Here is an 18,795-nt window from a genome sequence, read left to right on the forward strand (position 1 = left end):
CTATTTTAGATAGTAAGATGAAGATGTTTATAATTATTTTTCTTTCCAGGGTCATTCCCTTGTGAAAGATTTAGACTCTGATTTAATCAAGAAGAAATGCTGTACTTTAAAAAAAAAAAAAAAAAAAAAANGGTGGAAGATAATTTTTTTGTAAATATCAATCAATTCTAACAGCTGTGGTTGGGTTAATTCTCTAATCTATGTTCAAGTTAGACCAGAATAATGTTAGACTCTGATTTAATCAAGAAGAAATAAAGAAGAAATGCTGTACTAAAAAAAAAAAAAAAAAAAAAAAAAAAAAGTATTTTAATAAAATCCGTTGTCTCTCTTTGTAGGTGACGGAAGGAAAACAAGACCTGGAAAGAGCTTCCCAGCTGGCACGCCGCCTGAGGAAGGAGGCTGCCTCCCTGTCGGAGTGGCTGGCGGCCACTGAGGCTGAGCTCGTGCAGAAGTCCACCTCGGAGAGCTTGCTCTCTGATCTGGATTCCGAAATTGCCTGGGCTAAGGTGAGCGTGCTTTAAAAATATACACCATAAATTAATACTTTTAACAGTGTGGGAAAATTATCCGGAAGGTGCTGTGAGTTTAAATCCCTGGAGCTTGTTCCAAAATACCTTGTGCGATGAACCTAGTATTTTTCGGAAGATCTTTTGCAGTACTTCACTGGAATTGATCTGTTTCATATCAGGCATCTTAATTCAGAAACTAAAATAGTAAATATATTACAGCATATTCGGTACTAATAGATATCTAAGTAACTTACTGTATCCCTAACAGAGTTCATAGGTACCATTTTATTGATTTTTGGTAAATCTAAATTCCTGCTGTATCAAAAATCATCAGTAGAGTGAACTGAAAATATATTGACCTTTTAATGAAAAGGGGAATTTGAAACGGTCTACTTTGTCTTCAGAGTTGTGAGTTTGTAAAACATAAAGCAGTAGACATTGCTGATTGAATTCTTTGTCTTTAATCTGGATTTTTTTTTCACGGAAGGAGAAGAATCTGTTCTAAGCATTGTAAAGCAGAGTGCAAAGGACAAATCTCAACAGTGTTTTCTGGCACTTTTTTTCTTTTGCAGTAGAACTGTGTACAATAATAATAATGAAGGCATACAAAACTAAGTATCTGATTACAACATATTCTCACCTATTTCACTCCGGGTTAAAAATTATTAGCACTATATTTGTGCTGTAGTAATTTCCTTAAAATTTCTTTCCAAATTGCCATGTAAATATTTACATACATGTACTATACCTTTGTAAATAATGCAAATAATTCATTAACTGTTATATTGCAYCATCAGGAAGGTGAACTTTTTTGTTAAATTTAAAAGTTACATTCCTGTCATAAGGATTTCTAGAAGCAAGTCAAAAATATAGTAACTTGAGTATTACACTCTAAAGATATTGCCATTAATAAATATTTAATGGATATTAGGATATTTGTAGAGCTGCAGACACCATCTGTGATTGAATGTGATGTGAAAGAATGCACCTTGTTGTCATGAAAGAGCTTTTCTGAATAGTCGAGTTGTATCGGTAATTATCAGTGTGAAGAGATGTGATTTTCCATGTGGTGATCAGCTGCTGCTGCTCCGGAGATGGTGTGGTGTTTGAGCTCTGTGGTAAACATGCATTCCTGCACAGGCGGTCGCTCTGCTAGATAAACCAAACTCTGAAATCAGAGATGGCTTAGAAAAAAAAAAAAAAAAAAGAGCTAAATACCCTTTCCTTCCTATACCTATGTTTACATAGGTAAATATGGTCAGTAAAGCAGTTGGGCTTTGTCCAGTGAGCACAGGCACGGGGCAAAAGCGCCCAGGCTTGGCCTCCAGTCCCCCGTTACTGCCAAGCACGAGCGGGTGTCAGTGGGAGAAGGTACTGACAAATTCAAGGCATCTCTGAGGACCAAATTCTGTCTGGTGCACGACTGAAAGCGAATTCACTGAGAAAAGAGACTTATGTCTACAGAGAGCGAGTCAATGCAGAGGCCAGTTTTACCTCCTTGGGATTTTCTCCTGTGCAGCCCATCCATTGCCCTGTTTGTTTCCCGAGGAACTAAAACCTGGCCCCGGTGCCTTTGCGACCTGGGCCGTTTGCAGCGTGGTGGTTCTCGTTTCAGAGCGTGCTGAGGGAGCTGGAGAGGAGGAAGGGCGACCTGAAGAGCATCACGGAGAGCTGCACGGCGCTGCAGGCGCTCGTGGAAGGCAGCGAGACCTCCCTGGAGGAGAAGCTCTGCGTCCTGAACGCYGGCTGGAGCAGAGTGCGCACGTGGACTGAAGACTGGTGTGACACCCTGCTGGTAAGGGTGCTCTGCCAGGAGCCCTTGGGGTGGCTGCCTCTCCTCAGCCTGGGAGAAGCTGCAGCTTCCATTTGTCTGGCTTTGCCCTCACATGAAGCTTCCGTGGCCCTTCATGGACTTAAAGGGATCAATGGATTTATGGTTATTGTGTAGATGAGGAGCTGAGATATGAGGATATATGAAATGAGGAAGGTGGGAAGTTGTTTTTTGAGCATTTTATGCTTGCCAGCGGGCATCACTGCTGCCTGCTCAGCACTAGCAGTGGGTACTGCTCAGTGGGTGGGAGATAGAAGCCCTCAGTGCGGATGCTGCAGCGATCAAACTGTGTAAATACATGGTCAGAAAGCTGACTTGGGCAGGTGAGGAGTAACCTGCCAGGCTGCAGAGAATAAAACTCATGGTTTAACTTTATTTTCAACTTTTTTTTTTTTTTTTTTTCTGCAGAGAATAAAACTCATGGTTTAACTTTATTTTCAACTTTTTTTTTTTTTTCTTTTCCTTTCTCTCTTATGGCATCAGTGGTAGGACTTGCCTGGGTCCTTGCACTCCCTAGGCTTTGTGGTATGACTTCATCTTTCTGTACACGTGTGCCACCTCTCTGCCCTCTTCAAGAAAATCCCGAGTATGTTTAGCAAGCACCATTCATAGTTGTTGCAGTTTCCTCATTTCCATTTCTGAATTCTAGCCCTGTTAAGACAGTTGTGTATATATATAAGTGTTTATATATATATATATACACTTATATGTATGGTGTGTGTATATATATAACACATATATATGGTAATTTTGTTAATACCTTGTGGGATCCTGCAATTTCCCCGTATCAGGTAAGGAAATAATGTATTATTTTTCCTTGTATGTAACCTTACAATTTCTGCCTAGCTATGAAAGCAGACCTAATTAGTATGTGTAATCAGTACAATATCATCATAGTTTGTGAGTTGGGTGTATTTCATGTGAAATGGCTACTGTTTTTTCTGCCAGTTATAACTAGAAAACAGTATGTTCTGAGAATCTTTTTCATTCTGTTGACTTTGGGTGCAGGCAGTTTCACTGTGTTTTTATTTTTATTTTTTTGAAAACTAGCCTTGATCTTCTCTGGGTTTGGAGCATATTTTGTTGCTTTTCACAGGAAAAATATAGAAAGAAAAATGCAAACAAGAAAAAGGCCTTAGTCGAGGTGTTGTGGTCTGGTTGGTCTGCTTGTAATGTAATACATTGCCTGGCTGTAATTTCTTGGGCAAACTGTCAGTTACTTCTCTATTCTCCTTCCTGTTAATTAGGAAATATAATATTGAAGGATCTACATTGAAAATTGAGTTATTGGAAATATTTATTGAATGTTTATTGAGGGTAAAATCAATACCCTAGGTATAGTAGGATATAATTCTCATTGTTTCTTTCCAAGGCTTTTTGTAACACTTTCTGTTTCATTGGTTCTCCTTCCACCTCACAATATTAGAGGTATTTTTATTCCYGTGTGTAGATGAAATAGATATACCTTTTAATTTTTTTTTCCCCCATTCKTTTCCAGAATCATCAGAGCCAGCTGGAGATCTTTGATGAAAAYGTTGCCCACATAAGTACGTGGCTGTATCAGGCTGAAGCCTTGCTGGATGAGATTGAGAAAAAGCCAGCGAGCAAGAAGGAGGAAACGGTCAAGGTAGGGAGTGCTGCCTTTAAAGGAGCAAGCTGCCAAATTCCCTCTTTTGGCTTCCAGACAAAACCAAGTCCAGTTTGCTGCTTTCCTCCCGCTCCCTGTACGTTGGCTAACGCACGGGCCTGCTTTTCCTCGCCCCCCGCAGCGCTTGACGTGCGAGTTGGACGACGTGAGCCTGCGCGTGAACAACGTGCGGGACCAGGCCCTCGTGCTCATGAAGGGCCGGGGCGGCTCGTGCCGCGAGCTGGTCGAGCCCAAGCTGGCCGAGCTCAACCGCAACTTCGAGAAGGTCTCTCAGCACATCAGGAGCGCCAAGGTGAGCAGGGAGGAGAGGGCCGCCCAGCGGGCCTGGGGTCTCTACACCAAAGCAATGGAAAATAGCTTGGGGACAGATGCTAAAACAGAGCTTTGCTATTCTGGTTTATTAGCGGGATTTACATACTGAGAATGGGTTGACTTATTTTTGATAGTTGCTTTCTGAGTTACCTAGACAGCAGGTACTGACTTGAGTTGCAAGGGGAAGTTAACAAATAATTGGATATTATAAAGATTCAGAAAAATGTAATATTATGGTATTTATTTATTTGAACGACAGACCAGACACCRTAAGCTAATGTAACTGGAGGTGGTTTCTTTGGTTTGATTTGTTTTTTCTTTTTAATATGAAGATGTGCAGCTTGGGAATTAAAGCTAGAAGTCTTGCCAGGACCTAGCAGCACTTTTTACAAGCTAACTTTCAGTGTTACATCAAACAGCTCTTGCAGTTTTATTATACAAATATCTGGTGGTCCTACATGCTTGCTGATAATTTAAACCAGTGCTCCATGGGAATGTGTATGACATCTCAACCTAAATTTTCTTTTCGCTTTGAAAAGCGTTTTATTTTGTTTTGCAGATGCTTGTCGGACAAGAACGAYTTCCTGTCATGTCAGAGCCTCGTGAAGTCAGAGTGGCTTTTCCAGACCTGGACAAATTTGAGTGTGACATACAGAACATGTTAAAGGTTGTGGAAAAGCATCTGGAGTTGAGTGAGGAAGATGAAAAGGTTTGTTGGAAGAAGAAGAAAGCTGGCTGCGTCTTCCTGTTTTCTGTTGTGTTCAGTTCAGCGCCACCTTTCTCCTGGATTCCAGGGATTTTTTTTGAGAGACTTTTTTTTTTTAAGCTAGTAATCAAAAATGAAGGGAATTTCCAGGCTGTTGGAAGTACTACGTSATTTCTTCATTCTTTTCCCATAGCTGCTGCTTTTCCTTGGTTGGTGCCAAGTGGTAACCAGTAATTTTTCAGTCTCTTTTCATTGCGATTTTGTAAAATCTGCTGTTTGGAGGGAACTTTGACTTTCATTCCCCTTCTGCTTAAAGTAGCTGTTTGTCAGGTATGCTCCCTGTGTAAATAATGGGGTGTAAACCATTTTCTTTTGGTTTGAGCTTCTCTCTTTTGGAGAGAAGCTCTCTCTGAGCTTCTATTGCAATGATTACTTACTGGAGCTGACATTTTACTTTGCARTTGACAGTTAGTTTAGTCCTCTTTTCTAGTGTCTAGGGTAGACATCTTTTTAAATTTAAATTTTAGTTTATAAAGTCATAAATGGATCTGAGGTCTTAGCCTAGTCCTGTTGAACAGGCAGCAGCAGCCAGCCGTGAGGGAGCCTCCTGCAGGGCAAATTTTATAGCATGACTAAGGAGCTTTTTAGGATTTGATAGTTCTGGAGGAGAGAAATGTCTTTGCTTGGATTTATTTAGTTGACATTTGGATAATTAAAAAAAAAAAACAAAACCAAAACTGTTACTATTAATATCTGGGCAGTGTTAAATTCCTTTTGGAAGCCACAGCTGTGCTTTTCTGTAGATGACTGTGGACTTTTGTAATTTTAGGTGGATCAAGAAAGAGCTCAGATTGAAGAGGTTTTGCAGAGAGGAGGGCAGCTGTTGCAGCAGCCCATGGAGGACACTAAGAGAGAGAAGATCCGCCTGCAGTTGTTGCTTCTGCAGACTAAGTACAACAACACACAGGTATCGTTGTGATAACTTTCCCAATTACAGCTCCTTCCTCACACAGTCTTTCTTTTAATAGCCTGTTTGCAATTTGTTTGTGGCTTTCTTTAGCTTATAAAATACTCTAGGAATGTTGACATTTCTACATGTGGGTGCCTATGCACCCACACATTCTGACTCTTTGAATCTCTGCAATTCCAAAATAGGAATTTTGTCATTCGAAAGAKTTTTTAAAATAAACATAACATAGAAAAAAAAAATGTTTCTCAAAGCTTGGGAGGCTGAGCACAATCTCTCTGATAAAGTTTACTCAGATTTTGCACAGAAAGCTATTTGTCTTAGTTATTGAGGATGAAGATACCTTTTTAAAAATATAAATATATACATATAGTGTGTGTATATATATTTCCTTATTTAATTCCTCATTTTTTATTATTCAAAATGCTTTGGCTGCATGGTACTTTAATATTTAGACATTAATCCATTAGTATTTTAGACAAGAACAATGAGAAGTCTTGTGAAGCAGTAAGTAATTTCTTGGACAAGCTTGGGTGTTAGGTAGTCTAAATACTTCTCAGTTTCTGGTTATGAAGCTTCATAAGTAAAACCAATCAATCTCTTTTGATTGCTCTGTAACTTTTTAACTCGRGACCAATTAATCAGGAGGTGGAGGGAACATGGAATGTGGCTCCTCGTGAGCGCTCCATGTGCTCTGAAATGTCGGGTCTCCATTGGCAGCTCCACTTGAAGCCACATGGCTCCAGCTGACCCTGAGAGCCATGGGCCCATAGCAGGCAGTCTGCGCTGCCCGGGCACGCTGACTGCTAGCACCCAAGTGAACCTTCCTTAGCCTGCTCTTTGGAGAGGTTTGCAGTTACGAGCAGCTTCCCATGTGCACCGTGGCTGACAGCTGGGCAGCAGAGCTGGCCCCACGTCTGATCACCAGCTTCTCTCTCTTGTGTTGGACCCCCACTCGTGGCTGCTGCTTGTTTGCTGGGGAACAAGGAACGTGACCTGGCACGTGAACCTCCTTGGTGGGACCTACCTAATGCCAGAAATGTGGTTGCAGGAAATACGCATCCATAGACACTTGGCATAAAACAACCTGATTCCTTTTTGCTGTTTGAACATCAGCTGCTTGGAGTGACTCTGTCAGAGATTAAAAGAAGGAAAGTGCACATGGAGGGTTCCTGGCCCACAGGAGCAAACAGCTTGTGCGCCAGGCTGGCTCTTCTGGTCGCTGTTGATCTCGCTGCAGGGTGGCTGGTCTTCTCTTGCTTCCTGTAAAGTGATATTCTGAGTTCTGAAGCCAAATCCCGGCCTTGCTGGATAAAGTGAATTCCTGAGTAGTTGAATTCCTAAATACAGAATACTGTGTAAATATGGGCTATAATAGCAATTACAAGTCTATTAGTGGGGAAGCGTTACCTTTGCTCAGATAAAACATCCTTCGTTTCCAGAAGTAGTTTCTAGTTTAGCTGAATCAGATGGGTTTTCAGAAACATGAGATAAGATTCATAACAGTTTTGTTACTGCTGTGAAATTCTGAAACTCTTTTGTTTCATTTGCCTTCACCTCCAGTCCTCAAATATTTGAGCAGCAGCCAGCCTACCTCTCGTGACCTTACTTTGTTTTTGTGGCTCCTGCTCTTACCTGCTTTACTGATTGATCTTGAACATCCRTGCCCTGAGGCTCTGCTTGCTTGCTTTTTTCTTTTTCTCTCTTCCTATTTATTTATTTATTTATTTCTCATTTCTCCTTCATTCCCATCTCTCTCATATTGCTCTCTCTCAGGAATGGCTCATACCATTCCTGAAGGGAGCAATAGTGTTTTCCCAAAAGAATGGATCAATTCAGATGTTTCTTACATAAACTGGAATACAGACGTCATATTGAAGGTTCTTTAAGTAGTATTTTTATAGTAAAGAAAACATGATTATTTGTCGGTTAGGCTTTTTACAGAGAAAGTTCTTGATTGTGTTTGAATAGGAACATTARTATTAGGACTGTGTCTTCCAAAATGCATATGAAATGAAGCCTGCCCAAGTTGAATCATCGTTATTTAGTTTTTTTTTTTTCAAAATGTATGAAGTATAAGTGTAAACTGAGAAAGGAGGATGAAAACCTAAAACCCAATGTGAATTGCAGGTCAGACTAGATGGGAGGAGCCAGCTTTTTTATTTGACTACTGAAATATCGTTATTTTTAGCAGCGTTAGTTGGAAGGTCGTCTTCATAAAATGTGCACTTGTAACTAGGTATTTCCCCAGACCTACTTTTCCCCTAGGATTTTTTTTGGGGGGGAGAGAAGTCAAAGGGAATAAAATTGCTCTCTCACCAGTAAAATTAGAATAGAACAGGGCAGTATGGTCATACAGTCAGGCTTTCTCATAAATCCTCTTTGATTAACTCCTTTATTTKTGGCTGCTAGAGAAGGCCCGGAGCACATGCTGGTGTGGCTTGGAAGGTGGCCAGCTCTGTGAGATTCAGGTGTGTGCATGAGACGCAGCTGAGCCACAGGTTCCTGCTCCTCCAGGAACCAGTGACATTCAGGCTGCTTTTCAGAAGCTGCTGGCCCGCAGTGGAAGGCTGGGAAGAGCCGAACACCTAAAACTCAGCTGCAGTGAAACCTGCAGTGAGGCAGTGGTGTGTTCGCATCGGGAAGAGCGGCTGCGGAAGGAGGAAACGGCACCTGTGGCCAGTGACAGGACAAGGGGCAATGGGTGTAAGTTGAAACGCARGCAGTTCCATCTCCATGTGAGGAGGAACTTCTTTCCTGTGAGGGTGCCAGAGCCCTGGCACAGGCTGCCCAGGGAGGCTGTGGAGTCTCCTTCTCTGGAGWTCTTCCAAACCCGCCTGGATGCCGCCTGTGCCCCGTGCTCTGGGTGTCCCTGCTGGAGCATGATCAGGCTTGGACTGGATGATCCCTAGAGGTCCCTTCCAACCTCAACCATGCTGTGATGCTGCAGGGCAGCAGGGAGCYTCCCGCTGCTTTGCGGAGCAGCATCCGGGCCCGGCGCGGTGCCGGGGGAAAGCGGAGAGCTTCAGGAGAAGCATCAGGATTTCAGCGCGTGGAAGCGCAGTGTGCTGCCCGCTAGCACATGCTGTTGGAACCTCGTGGGAGTTTTGTTTGGGGAAGCAGTGTGTGTGAAACAGAGTGATAAAGTAACTCCAGGGAGCTTTTATTTGGGTGAAGTCCAGCTTTTGGACTGCTCTCTGTGTGCAAATGGGCCTTCTGGCGTGGTGGAGTGTTGGAAAACAGCACTTTGTGCAAACAGAGCAAACTGCTGAGCTGCAACAGATGTAAAGAGTTTGTTGTAACCCAGCTGTGTCCAGCGCTGTCTGCGCTGCAGGGGAGAAGATGTGTTCAGTTTCCTGCACTTTCCTCTTGTCCTGGGGACCAGAGCCTCTGTGGCCACGGGGCAGTCACAGCAAAGCCTTGGCCTTTTGGTCTCTGCTTCAGTGAAGGCAGCTGGCAAAACATATACAACATTTCAAGAAAATATTTGCCTGGAGGGCATCAGGGAGCACGTTCTGGACTCCTGACTAAAGCATATGTGGTAGTGGATGTTTTTTATTGCAACTTGCTTATCGTAGTGGCATTGAATCAGAAGTTAATGCTGCTTATTTTAAGGTGTTTGGTATTTGCGTGTAGATCATTATTTCGGTGCGCAGTGAATGACTCGATCGCGGCGTATTTTGTGGTAAAGGTCTTGTTGGAAGTACAGCTGGATCCCCAGGGTCAGTTTCTGGGAGATGACTGTGTGCTCTTAAATTAAAACATCCTTAGGAGCACTCGGTGCATGAGATCAGTTCCTGAGTGCTGAAATCAGCTGACATGCTTTTTGCTGCAGTCCTTTTTGCTTTTGAACCGCATGAGCGGTGTATTTAGGTTCCAGATAATGTGAATGACATACTTGAAATGCTCAGAACGACATGAAGGATAAAGATAAAGACAGGTGCCTCCAAACAGCCTTGTTAGAAGGGCTTAGTATTTTCCTAGTTGCCAGTTGTGCTAACTGGCTACGTGTGTGCCCARCCTGGAGTAATTCCCAGTAGATTGCACTAGGTTATTTACACCCTGAACAGGTGATTTATCTTACCTATCTTGTCAGCCATGGCTTTTAAATCATGCAAAAAGCAGAACCCCTCTATTCCTCTGTCTTGCTGCAAACTCAAAGTGGTTGTGTACGAGACAGCAACTCAGTGAATTCTTCCATGGCTGGCACTGGGTTTCCTTTTTAAGAACTGTGAGGTTTCCAAGAATGGTACCGGGATCCTGTCGGACAAGAAACTGTTTCAGCAGGAATCTGRGCTCAGTATGTGGAGCACCTGCTGCCTCTGCTAGGCAAAAGGCACCAATACTGCTGCTTTTTAAGGAAGCTTCTGAAGACACGGAGTGCAGTGCTCAGATCTAGCGCGTTGTAAGAAAAGCTGCGTTAAATTTGCTGTCCTTGCTTTCTTATCTGCTGAGTGGTACTTGGCTAGATAATGATTGCTAAGATCTGAAGGAGTTAGTATCTCTTACTACTGGAAAATGAGTATTTTAATATCAATGGAGCCTTAATTAATTTTAAAAATGGTTTGGGAAGTGGGGGTGGGGATGGCTGCTGAGGAGAACATGGAAAGTGAATGAGTTTGCTTTGCTGAACTGATAACTTGCAGGAGGTCTTTGTGACCAAGGAAGCAGCCAAAGGCATTTGATGGCAACAGCAGATACAAGTCCCATCGAGTGATACTTCTGTAAAACACTAAGAATCAAGATGAGAGGAACCAAAGCAGTCAACATCCTTCCCACTCCCCAAAGATATTTTGAAGCATTTTAGGTAGTGTTTTATACCTTTTTTTTTTTTTTTTAAATGTCAATATAGGACCAGCCTGGTGCTTTGTAGGTCTTGGGGCTTTCTGAAATTAAATAAAAGAAAGGCTTTTCAGTCAAACCAATTTGTCTTATAATGTAGAAAAGCACTTATTCAGAATACAGCCTTTTGATTTAGGCTATTTTTCTCCTTAAACTGATTTGTGCTTTGAGATATGAAGTGAATTTCCTGTTTCTGTAGCCCATCCCTGTGCAGCAACGGGCAACAGGCCACTTCGCTCCTGGGGTTCGGGCCTTGCCTTTTTCAGCCGAGTACTTGGTTGAGATCAACAAGGTCCTGCTGGCCATGGCTGATGCTGAGCTGTTGCTGAACGCCCCGGAGCTGAACACTGGCATCTATGAGGACTTCTCAACTCAGGAGGATGCACTGAAGGTACTGCCTGCTCTCAGCGTGAGGTTGGGAGGGGAGGAGGGACGAGCAGAACCAAGCTGATCAAACAGAAGTCTCCCCAAGAACTGTTAGGAGTAGCTGCTTTTTCACTCGACATGTGTCAGATCAGTATACATTAAGAATTATGTAATGTAGTGGTGGAGGGTTTGTCTCTCATTATAGAAATGAGAGAATGTTATAGAAATGTTATATGTCTATAGAATGTATAGAAATGTTTTCATTGTATAGGTTGTGTGTTTTATATGTGAGCATTAAAGGTGAGCTCCACATGCTCCTTGCTGGTCCCTTTAATAACTGCTTCTTTGTGCTGTATTCAAACAGTTGCTCACCTGGTAGAGGCAGAAAGGGCTATTCTTGAGGTTAATTTCATACTGAATAAGGCCCCAAGACAAGAGTGCTCGTTTGGCTCTTATTAGCAAAACACTAATTTTGAGCTGCCACTACTCCTCATTCCAAGTCTGTGCACCTGCTCACATGATCAGCTATGAGGAAGTTGTTGAGAATTTGCACTTCCAAAGGAAATCACAGAATCACAAAAGTACTTTTAAAAACTGTGACTCCTGCTCATAAGTGAGTTAAAGATGCCAAAGCCTGAGTCCTGGAGCTGACTGCAGGCACAAGGAGCACAGGAAGCATCCATTTAAGCTGGATATTTCATGAGGCGGTGTGAATATCCCCTTGTGCGCTGGGAAGCACAATTGGGGTTTTGGGCTTTTTGCGCTGGGGCTGGTGACACTTTACCTGTCACCCAGAGCGAGCTCAGCTGGTTCTGTACCCACTCTATGTGCCCTTTAAACCTCCTTCAGAATTTGACACCGTTCTCTTCCCACCAGTGCTCCATGCAGACCTTCTGGTGCCCTTGTGCTCTCAATATGCTGCCCTCGTACCTTATTCTTCCTTCTSGTTTCCTCCTCTTCCTCAGCCTGCCCTCCTGCAGGCTGCAAGGCACCCCTGCTGCCTTGGGTGCCCTGATACTGGGTAACCCCTTAGCAAGTGGTTGTGGAGGCCACTGAAGGAAAGGAAGAGCAGCAGTTAGCACCCTTGGCACCCTTCCACTTGCAGGCTCCCCATGGGCTACCTGCCAAGCGTTTTCTGGAGCTCTTACTGTTTAMTAGCTCAGGAACAGGAGAGAACATTTGCATTTTGTATTTGGACATGACCATGAAACAGTTATATTGAATGTTTGGCTTTTCACATCGTCTCTGAAAGGAAATAGAGAAATGGTGCCAGCCTTTGCCAGAGTGATTTGCCTCTTTAGCTGATGAGATTCTCTTCCCTGTTTGCTCTGCTAATGTGCTACCCTAAGTGCAATTAGGAGTGGTTATACTAAGCTGGGATTTAAAGATTTCATTTTGGTGCAGGTCTTGAAACTCACCAAAATTTCAAAATTTTAGTGATATGGAAACACTTTCAGAAAAAAAGAAAATAGCAGAACACAGAATATTTAGAAGTGGTGAGGTTTTAGATTCGAAAATGTAATAAATGTCACTCTTGGCACCATGGAATGATTGTTCTCTCTGCTAAGGTGTTTCCAAAATGCTGTCTGGTTTCTAGCAAGGTATCGCCACGCCGTGGTTCAGCCGGGTTTGAGGCAGGTTGCTTGGCTTGTCATTTGTCTCATACATTGTCATTTAAACTACGACTGTGTAGCTTTTCCTTTTTTAGTTCTGTGTATATGAGAGTTCATGTAAACAACAATATSAAACATCTTGCGACTCATATTTGTAAGTAAGGAAAGAATGTGAAATGCCATCACAGCACAGGTGTTTTTGTTTTAGTAGGTTAGAAGGTTTGAAGGCCTATTATGCTGCAGTGTTAAGTTAATTACATCTATCAACCAGTGGTGCTTGTGTCACAGCCTTACTGTGGATACTGATTTTGGAACAGTATTTTTCAGATGGATTATTTGGCTTCTTTTTTTCCTGCTGGTGCTGACTTTACTAATGGCTTGTGTCCCTGCTGTACTTGTAGAACATAAAGGATATTTTGGACAGACTTGGGGATCAGATTGCGGTCATACACGAGAGGCAGCCTGACGTTATATTGGAAGCGTCTGGACCCGAGGCCATCCAAATAGGAGATGCTCTCACCCAGCTGAATGCCGAATGGGACAGAATTAATAGGATGTACAATGATCGTAAGTGGTAAGTGGAGGATTTCTGGTCTGTGTGACCAAGGGGTAGCTGCTTTATGTACTTGAACATAAATGTTTTACAGAGGTATCCAAACGATGTAGTTTTGGAGTTTGGGAATAGCATTTCGTATGTCAGTGAATGTTGAAACAGGCAGCATGCAGGTTCTAGTGTGGGTGCTTTCATGAAGCCAATTGCTTTATTTTGTCATTTTATAAAACACAAAATTTCTTTTTCGCCAGAGTCTCAAAAGCTGCAATTTCACTTATGCCCAAAAGTAAAAGAAAACTGAGCTAAATGGTGCATTAATTTTTAACGCAGCCCTATACAGATGATGTTTCTCCACTGAAAACATCTTTTCATCTGAAACCTTCTTAAATGTTAAAAAATGAGCTCTATGCCACTTTGTTTTGCAAGCAGTAGTAGATGAGTAAATGACTGAAAAGGAAATGTTGTCAAACGTTAGAATTAAGTCAAAAGGCTCATACTGTGCTTACATTTACCTTTTACAGTATTTGCTTTTCAATCGTAGTGGTAAAAAGTGATAGTTAATGCAAATATCATGTAGATTGTAATGTGTGGCCATGTTYGCTTCATTTGTGGCACTGCAGATCTGTCGTCACACACGTTTAGTAGCATCTTTTGAGGAGATGCTTTTAGGAAGACTGTCACACAGGCTGATGTTCTCTGTTGTGTCTGGCTATGGGCAGGTGTTCACAAGCCTGCTGGAGGTGCTGCCCGGGCAGGGGCTGCTGGTTGCTCTTGGCACTTGCTGCTTTTGTGTTTATGTCTGCAGCTCAGCGACCTTGTTTTCTTTTCATGTATGAGACGTGCTACATTTTGGCCTGGTTTTTTGCCTTTTTTGGTAACTTAAAAGCTTTATGTATTGTTTTTTTCCTTTTCTACATGTCAGTAAAATCTCATTGACTTTTAACAATTAAGCAGAGTTGACCAGAAACTTAGAAGATTGGGTCTGCAGGATTTAAATACATGTTTTTTCAGGATTTCTCCTTCTTTAGAATTGAACTATGTGCATAATAGTAACCACCCTCCCCCAAAAAAAAAAGTTTGCAGGAAATATGGGTAAGTCTTGGTTAAAACGAAGGCATAATGTGAATGAAACTGTTTGCTGAATTTAATTATTGGGGAAAATGAGATTCAGTGGTAACTCCTTAAAGTTTGGCTTCAGATAACTTTGATGTTACACAGCTAATTGCAGATTGCATCTGCATATCTGCAGTATAATGCTGCTCTCTGTTGGGATTTAGACAAAAATAATGGGTCACAGGTACAATCTTGATCTTCCCTCTTGTTACATCAGTGGAGGCCCTCAGATTAGCRCAAGACCTGCCTTCCTATGTCTTTTAAGAAGACTTTTTTAGCAATTTGGAATGGGCTGCTATCCCCCTGCTGGAGTTGATGTAGCTCTCATGGTGTTTGCCTTGAGTGAGTCCTGTGTCCTTCGAGACATCTGTCCCATTTTCTCTGTGATGCCGACATAATGTTAGCAATGAGCAATTGGAAACAAGTCGCTCTCGGTGTCTTCCTGAAGGGCTTTTCTTGCTTAGCATTCACCTACTCTTCTTGCTAGCTTGTTAGCTGTGGGGAGCTGTCTCTTTAGCTAGTTAATAACAACCATTTAGCACTCTTATTGTGGTAATTCAACTTTTTTCCATGCTAGAAAACATGGCCTTCCAAGTTAGTGTGCACATTAACTYGTGATTCCAAATACAGCCAGAATAGCAAAACGCGTGGAAAATAATGGTGGGATGAACTTTGTGAGACCCACGTATGCGTGTGCACTGGCAGTGCGGTCAGTTCTATGCAGCCAAAATCACCCTCACTTACTGGATTCCAGGCAGCAGCAGCCCATGGCTTTATGGAGGGGGATGGGGGGAAAAAAAGCCCTGATCAATTAATCATATTTCATATTTCCCACTCTCTGATATCCTAGCGGTTTTATTATAAAGAAGAGGGTTCTGCAGACCATCTTGCTGCGCCTAATCAAGCTTTAGTTAGCTTAGTGATGGAAGGAAAAGCTTGCCAAGGGCTGCCTCTGTGTTTTGCCTTGGTGTGTTAGTCGGGGTGACTCCGGCCCYTTGGCAGCTCCTGCGGGTCGGGCGGGCGCTTTGCTCCAGGCTTAGCTTTGCCTGCAAGGCAAGGCTTTGCTTTGAGCCTCTCCCTCGGCGGGGCGAGTGGTCGGGCCCCTGCAGCGCCCGGATTCTCCCTTCTCCTCCGTGTTGCCCTGGATGCCTTTGCAAACGTCTGTTGTTGTTTCCCAACAGCTGCTTCGACAGGGCGCTTGAGGCRTGGAGGCAGTTCCACTGCGACCTGAGCGAGCTCTCGCAGTGGGTGGCCGAGGCCGAAGGGCTCCTGGCCGCCGGCCGCAGCGCCGACGGCAGCGTGGCGCTGGAGGCGGCCGCCTTGCACCAGCAGGTGGGCACGGCTCAGCGGGAACGGGCAAGCGGGGGGCAGCCTCGGCCCCCGCGCGGCACCCCGGCCCTCTGTGGACKCGCAGGCCGCGACTGGAAACTAGTCTGTACAATGGACTGCAGAGAGGGGCAATYTAACGTTTATTTAGCAAATGTCGCTTTGGGTGGTTTGAGGGAGGTCACAACGCTTGCTGTGGTTTAATGATGACTCCTGGCATGGACGGGCTTGAGATGATTTCATACTTCCAACTTGGGCATCATTTTTGTAACTTTCAAAGTTTCAGTGTTATAGCTTTAAAAATGTGTGTGCTCATCAGTTAAGAAATACAGCAGGTTGTTTCATTTTCTACTCACGAAAAAATGAAAACAACCATGCCTGATTATTTCTGACGTGACTGTTTTAAATGATTTTTGCAACATGATGCCTTGACTAGGGAATCCGGAAAAAGAGAAGATGTCCAGACACACACACACACCACAGTTATAGTTGTCTTGGACTTTAGATTGGATTCTTTCTCACTTCAGTTCTGGAAATTAACTCCATGCTTTTCTAGATAAACATTRTGAAAGAGCAGACTTTTCTGCTTAACTAAAACTACCTCATTGTCTTGCAAATAAGGAGATGAGAACATGACTTTCAGGATGAGGATTTTTTTTCTTATTACACGAGAAATGAGTGTTAGGTATCTATTGCAAAAGAGATATACGACCTACCTAATGTATCTCATTGTCAGAACTGCTGGGATTTTTTTTCCAGGGTATTTCTGTTTTTCTTTCATGAATCATCCTGTTTCTCCTCTAGTTGCAAAGGAGTTTGTACTAACAGTGTAAGCTTTTTATAGTTATTAAGGATGCTCGAAATTTAGCCCTGATTTGTTYTGACTTCCCTTAGAGTTTCATGGATTTTCTGTGGTGTTCAGAGACCAGGAGAGCATAGCCRTTATTATCCTTGCTAAAATACCCTAAGTTGCAGAAACAGTTGGGGACATGTGTAATGAGAAGAACTGGTTGAGAAGTCAAACCATCTGCTACAGGTGTTAAAAAGCGTTTCATATTAAGAGGAAAGAAATAAGAAGCGAGTGGGGATTCTAGTACTGATGGTTTAAATGACTTCTTTTGATTCTAAGTAGTGTTCAGTAGCCTATTCTGTGTCATTATCTTCTTTTACCACATGCATTAAGAAACTGAGCTAGATTCAACAACAGACTCTTCACTGACAACAACTGCATCTAGTTTTAGGCAAGATGGCTCTAAGTGCCCTTTTTAGCAAAATAATGTGCACCAAGCAGTGACTCTCAGTGTTATGAGCCACAGATCAAAGTCGCTTTAGGTCAGTAATAAAACTGTGTGTGTATTTCCAACAGGAGCTTGAGGAGGGCGTGAGCAGCCACCAGAGCAGCGTTTCAGCCCTCAACAGGACTGGGGAGGGGATCATACAGAAGCTCTCTGCCACGGACGGGGGCTTCCTGCACGAGAAGCTCGTGGGCTTGAACAGGCGCTGGAAAGCCATCGCTGCCGAGGTCACGGAGAGACAGCAGAGGTGAGGAGCCAACTGGAAATGGGCCTGTCTGACCAGCGGTGATGAGGACAGTGTCCTTTAGAAGACTCGGAGAGAACCAGTGTGTGCTCTAGCACACTGTCAATAATCTGTGTTTTCCTGACATTCAGACCTCTGGTTTTGAACTGTCTTCTAGAATCATTTTCTCATCAATCCACCTGTGATCGATGGCTTAGGGAGGCTGTCATTGGATTGGATGTGTAAAACAGAGACACAGAAACTCCTTTTCTTTATGTGTGTTTTTTCTTTTTCTTTTTTTTTCTCTGTTTTTTGTTTTTTTTGTTTATTAAGGTCCCTTCGTTGCTAATCCAATCCAGGTTTGGTTTTTGGTGGGGAGATGGAGAGGATGGGGAGACAGTGTTTTCTCTGGCTGAAGTAGCTCAACTGTAAATACATGGCTTTGCATTTTAATTTTGCATTGTCTCAGAGATACTGGCTGAAACTATTTCACTGTGGATATTCAGGAATGATGCTGTAAAGTAAAAGATTTAGCTCTACGTTAGCCGTTATTTTATCCATTTGGCAAGGTAAATTCTAAGCAAAATRAAAATCATAGTGAAATAGGCTTAAATTTACTTCAAAAAATCAGCATGAAAGATTGTCCTAGATAAATGCRCAAATTTCCAGGGCATCTGAGGATACAAAATTTCCACTTAATTTTAATGATAAATCTCTGGAATGAYTAGTTATTTTGGGGAATTACTGGTGTCATTATGCCTTAAGTCTTCCAATGAATTGAAAAATGAAGTAATGCTTTTCTCAATTTACTTTGGGCATCTATATTAAGAAATATAAAGATTTCCTTTGCAGAGTTTAGGGACCTTTCTGTTGTTTTCACAAACKGTGACTGTGTAGGTGATTTATATTGATTAGGCCTGAGGGCCTAAAAGAAACGGTAGCGACCTTTCGTTTAATGTTTTCTACAGACTTTTTAAAGTGTGGTTTATACTTTTGAGCTAAGGTTATCTATTTTTTGAAGTCGTAGTATTAATTAGAATGTATCTTCAAGAATTTTTTGAATACTGGAATTAAATACTGTCGTTGCTGGAAAACATGTGTTCGTGTCATGAGGGGAGTAGTTTGGRCTGGGGTACCCTGTTCCCTGCAGAYGTGTAAGTGGGATCTGTGGYTTTGTTTTTAAGGCTGAAAGGTGAGAATCAGCAGCTGATAGACTACAGGAGGAAGCTTGCTGAGCTGCGTTGCTGGCTGGAAAATGTAGAAAATGCTTTGGATACAAGATTTACGTTCAACCATGAAGAAAACTTGAGCGAATTAAAGGCAAGAGAGATGAGTGTGTGTATGTGCACGTGTGTTTTGACTGTTGGACAGGAAAATTTTCACGATGAGAAGTACTCAAGAAAAAAATAYGTCTATTTGAAATACTTCTGTGAGAGTATAGACCCGAGCAGGGAGCATCTTGTAATGAAGTCAGGTTGACTGGTAACTGTT

The 18,795-nt window shown here is 42.6% G+C and overlaps 1 protein-coding gene across 1 annotated transcript in view; it reads left to right on the forward strand.

The window, feature by feature from the left end:
- UTRN (utrophin) overlaps positions 1 to 18,795 on the forward strand; it is a 344,252-nt gene that overhangs the window by 125,976 nt on the left and 199,481 nt on the right. Inside the window, exons 33-43 of the mRNA XM_026044733.1 lie at positions 336 to 506; positions 2,125 to 2,304; positions 3,839 to 3,967; positions 4,110 to 4,280; positions 4,860 to 5,009; positions 5,836 to 5,973; positions 11,015 to 11,206; positions 13,196 to 13,368; positions 15,642 to 15,792; positions 17,153 to 17,328; positions 18,489 to 18,624. Coding sequence (XP_025900518.1) covers positions 336 to 506; positions 2,125 to 2,304; positions 3,839 to 3,967; positions 4,110 to 4,280; positions 4,860 to 5,009; positions 5,836 to 5,973; positions 11,015 to 11,206; positions 13,196 to 13,368; positions 15,642 to 15,792; positions 17,153 to 17,328; positions 18,489 to 18,624 — 1,767 coding nt within the window. The remainder of the gene's footprint in view (positions 1 to 335; positions 507 to 2,124; positions 2,305 to 3,838; positions 3,968 to 4,109; positions 4,281 to 4,859; positions 5,010 to 5,835; positions 5,974 to 11,014; positions 11,207 to 13,195; positions 13,369 to 15,641; positions 15,793 to 17,152; positions 17,329 to 18,488; positions 18,625 to 18,795) is intronic.

This window comes from Nothoprocta perdicaria, unplaced genomic scaffold (assembly GCF_003342845.1).
Source record: "Nothoprocta perdicaria isolate Ctin4 unplaced genomic scaffold, notPer1 scaffold_38, whole genome shotgun sequence".
NCBI classification, from domain to species: domain Eukaryota; kingdom Metazoa; phylum Chordata; class Aves; order Tinamiformes; family Tinamidae; genus Nothoprocta; species Nothoprocta perdicaria.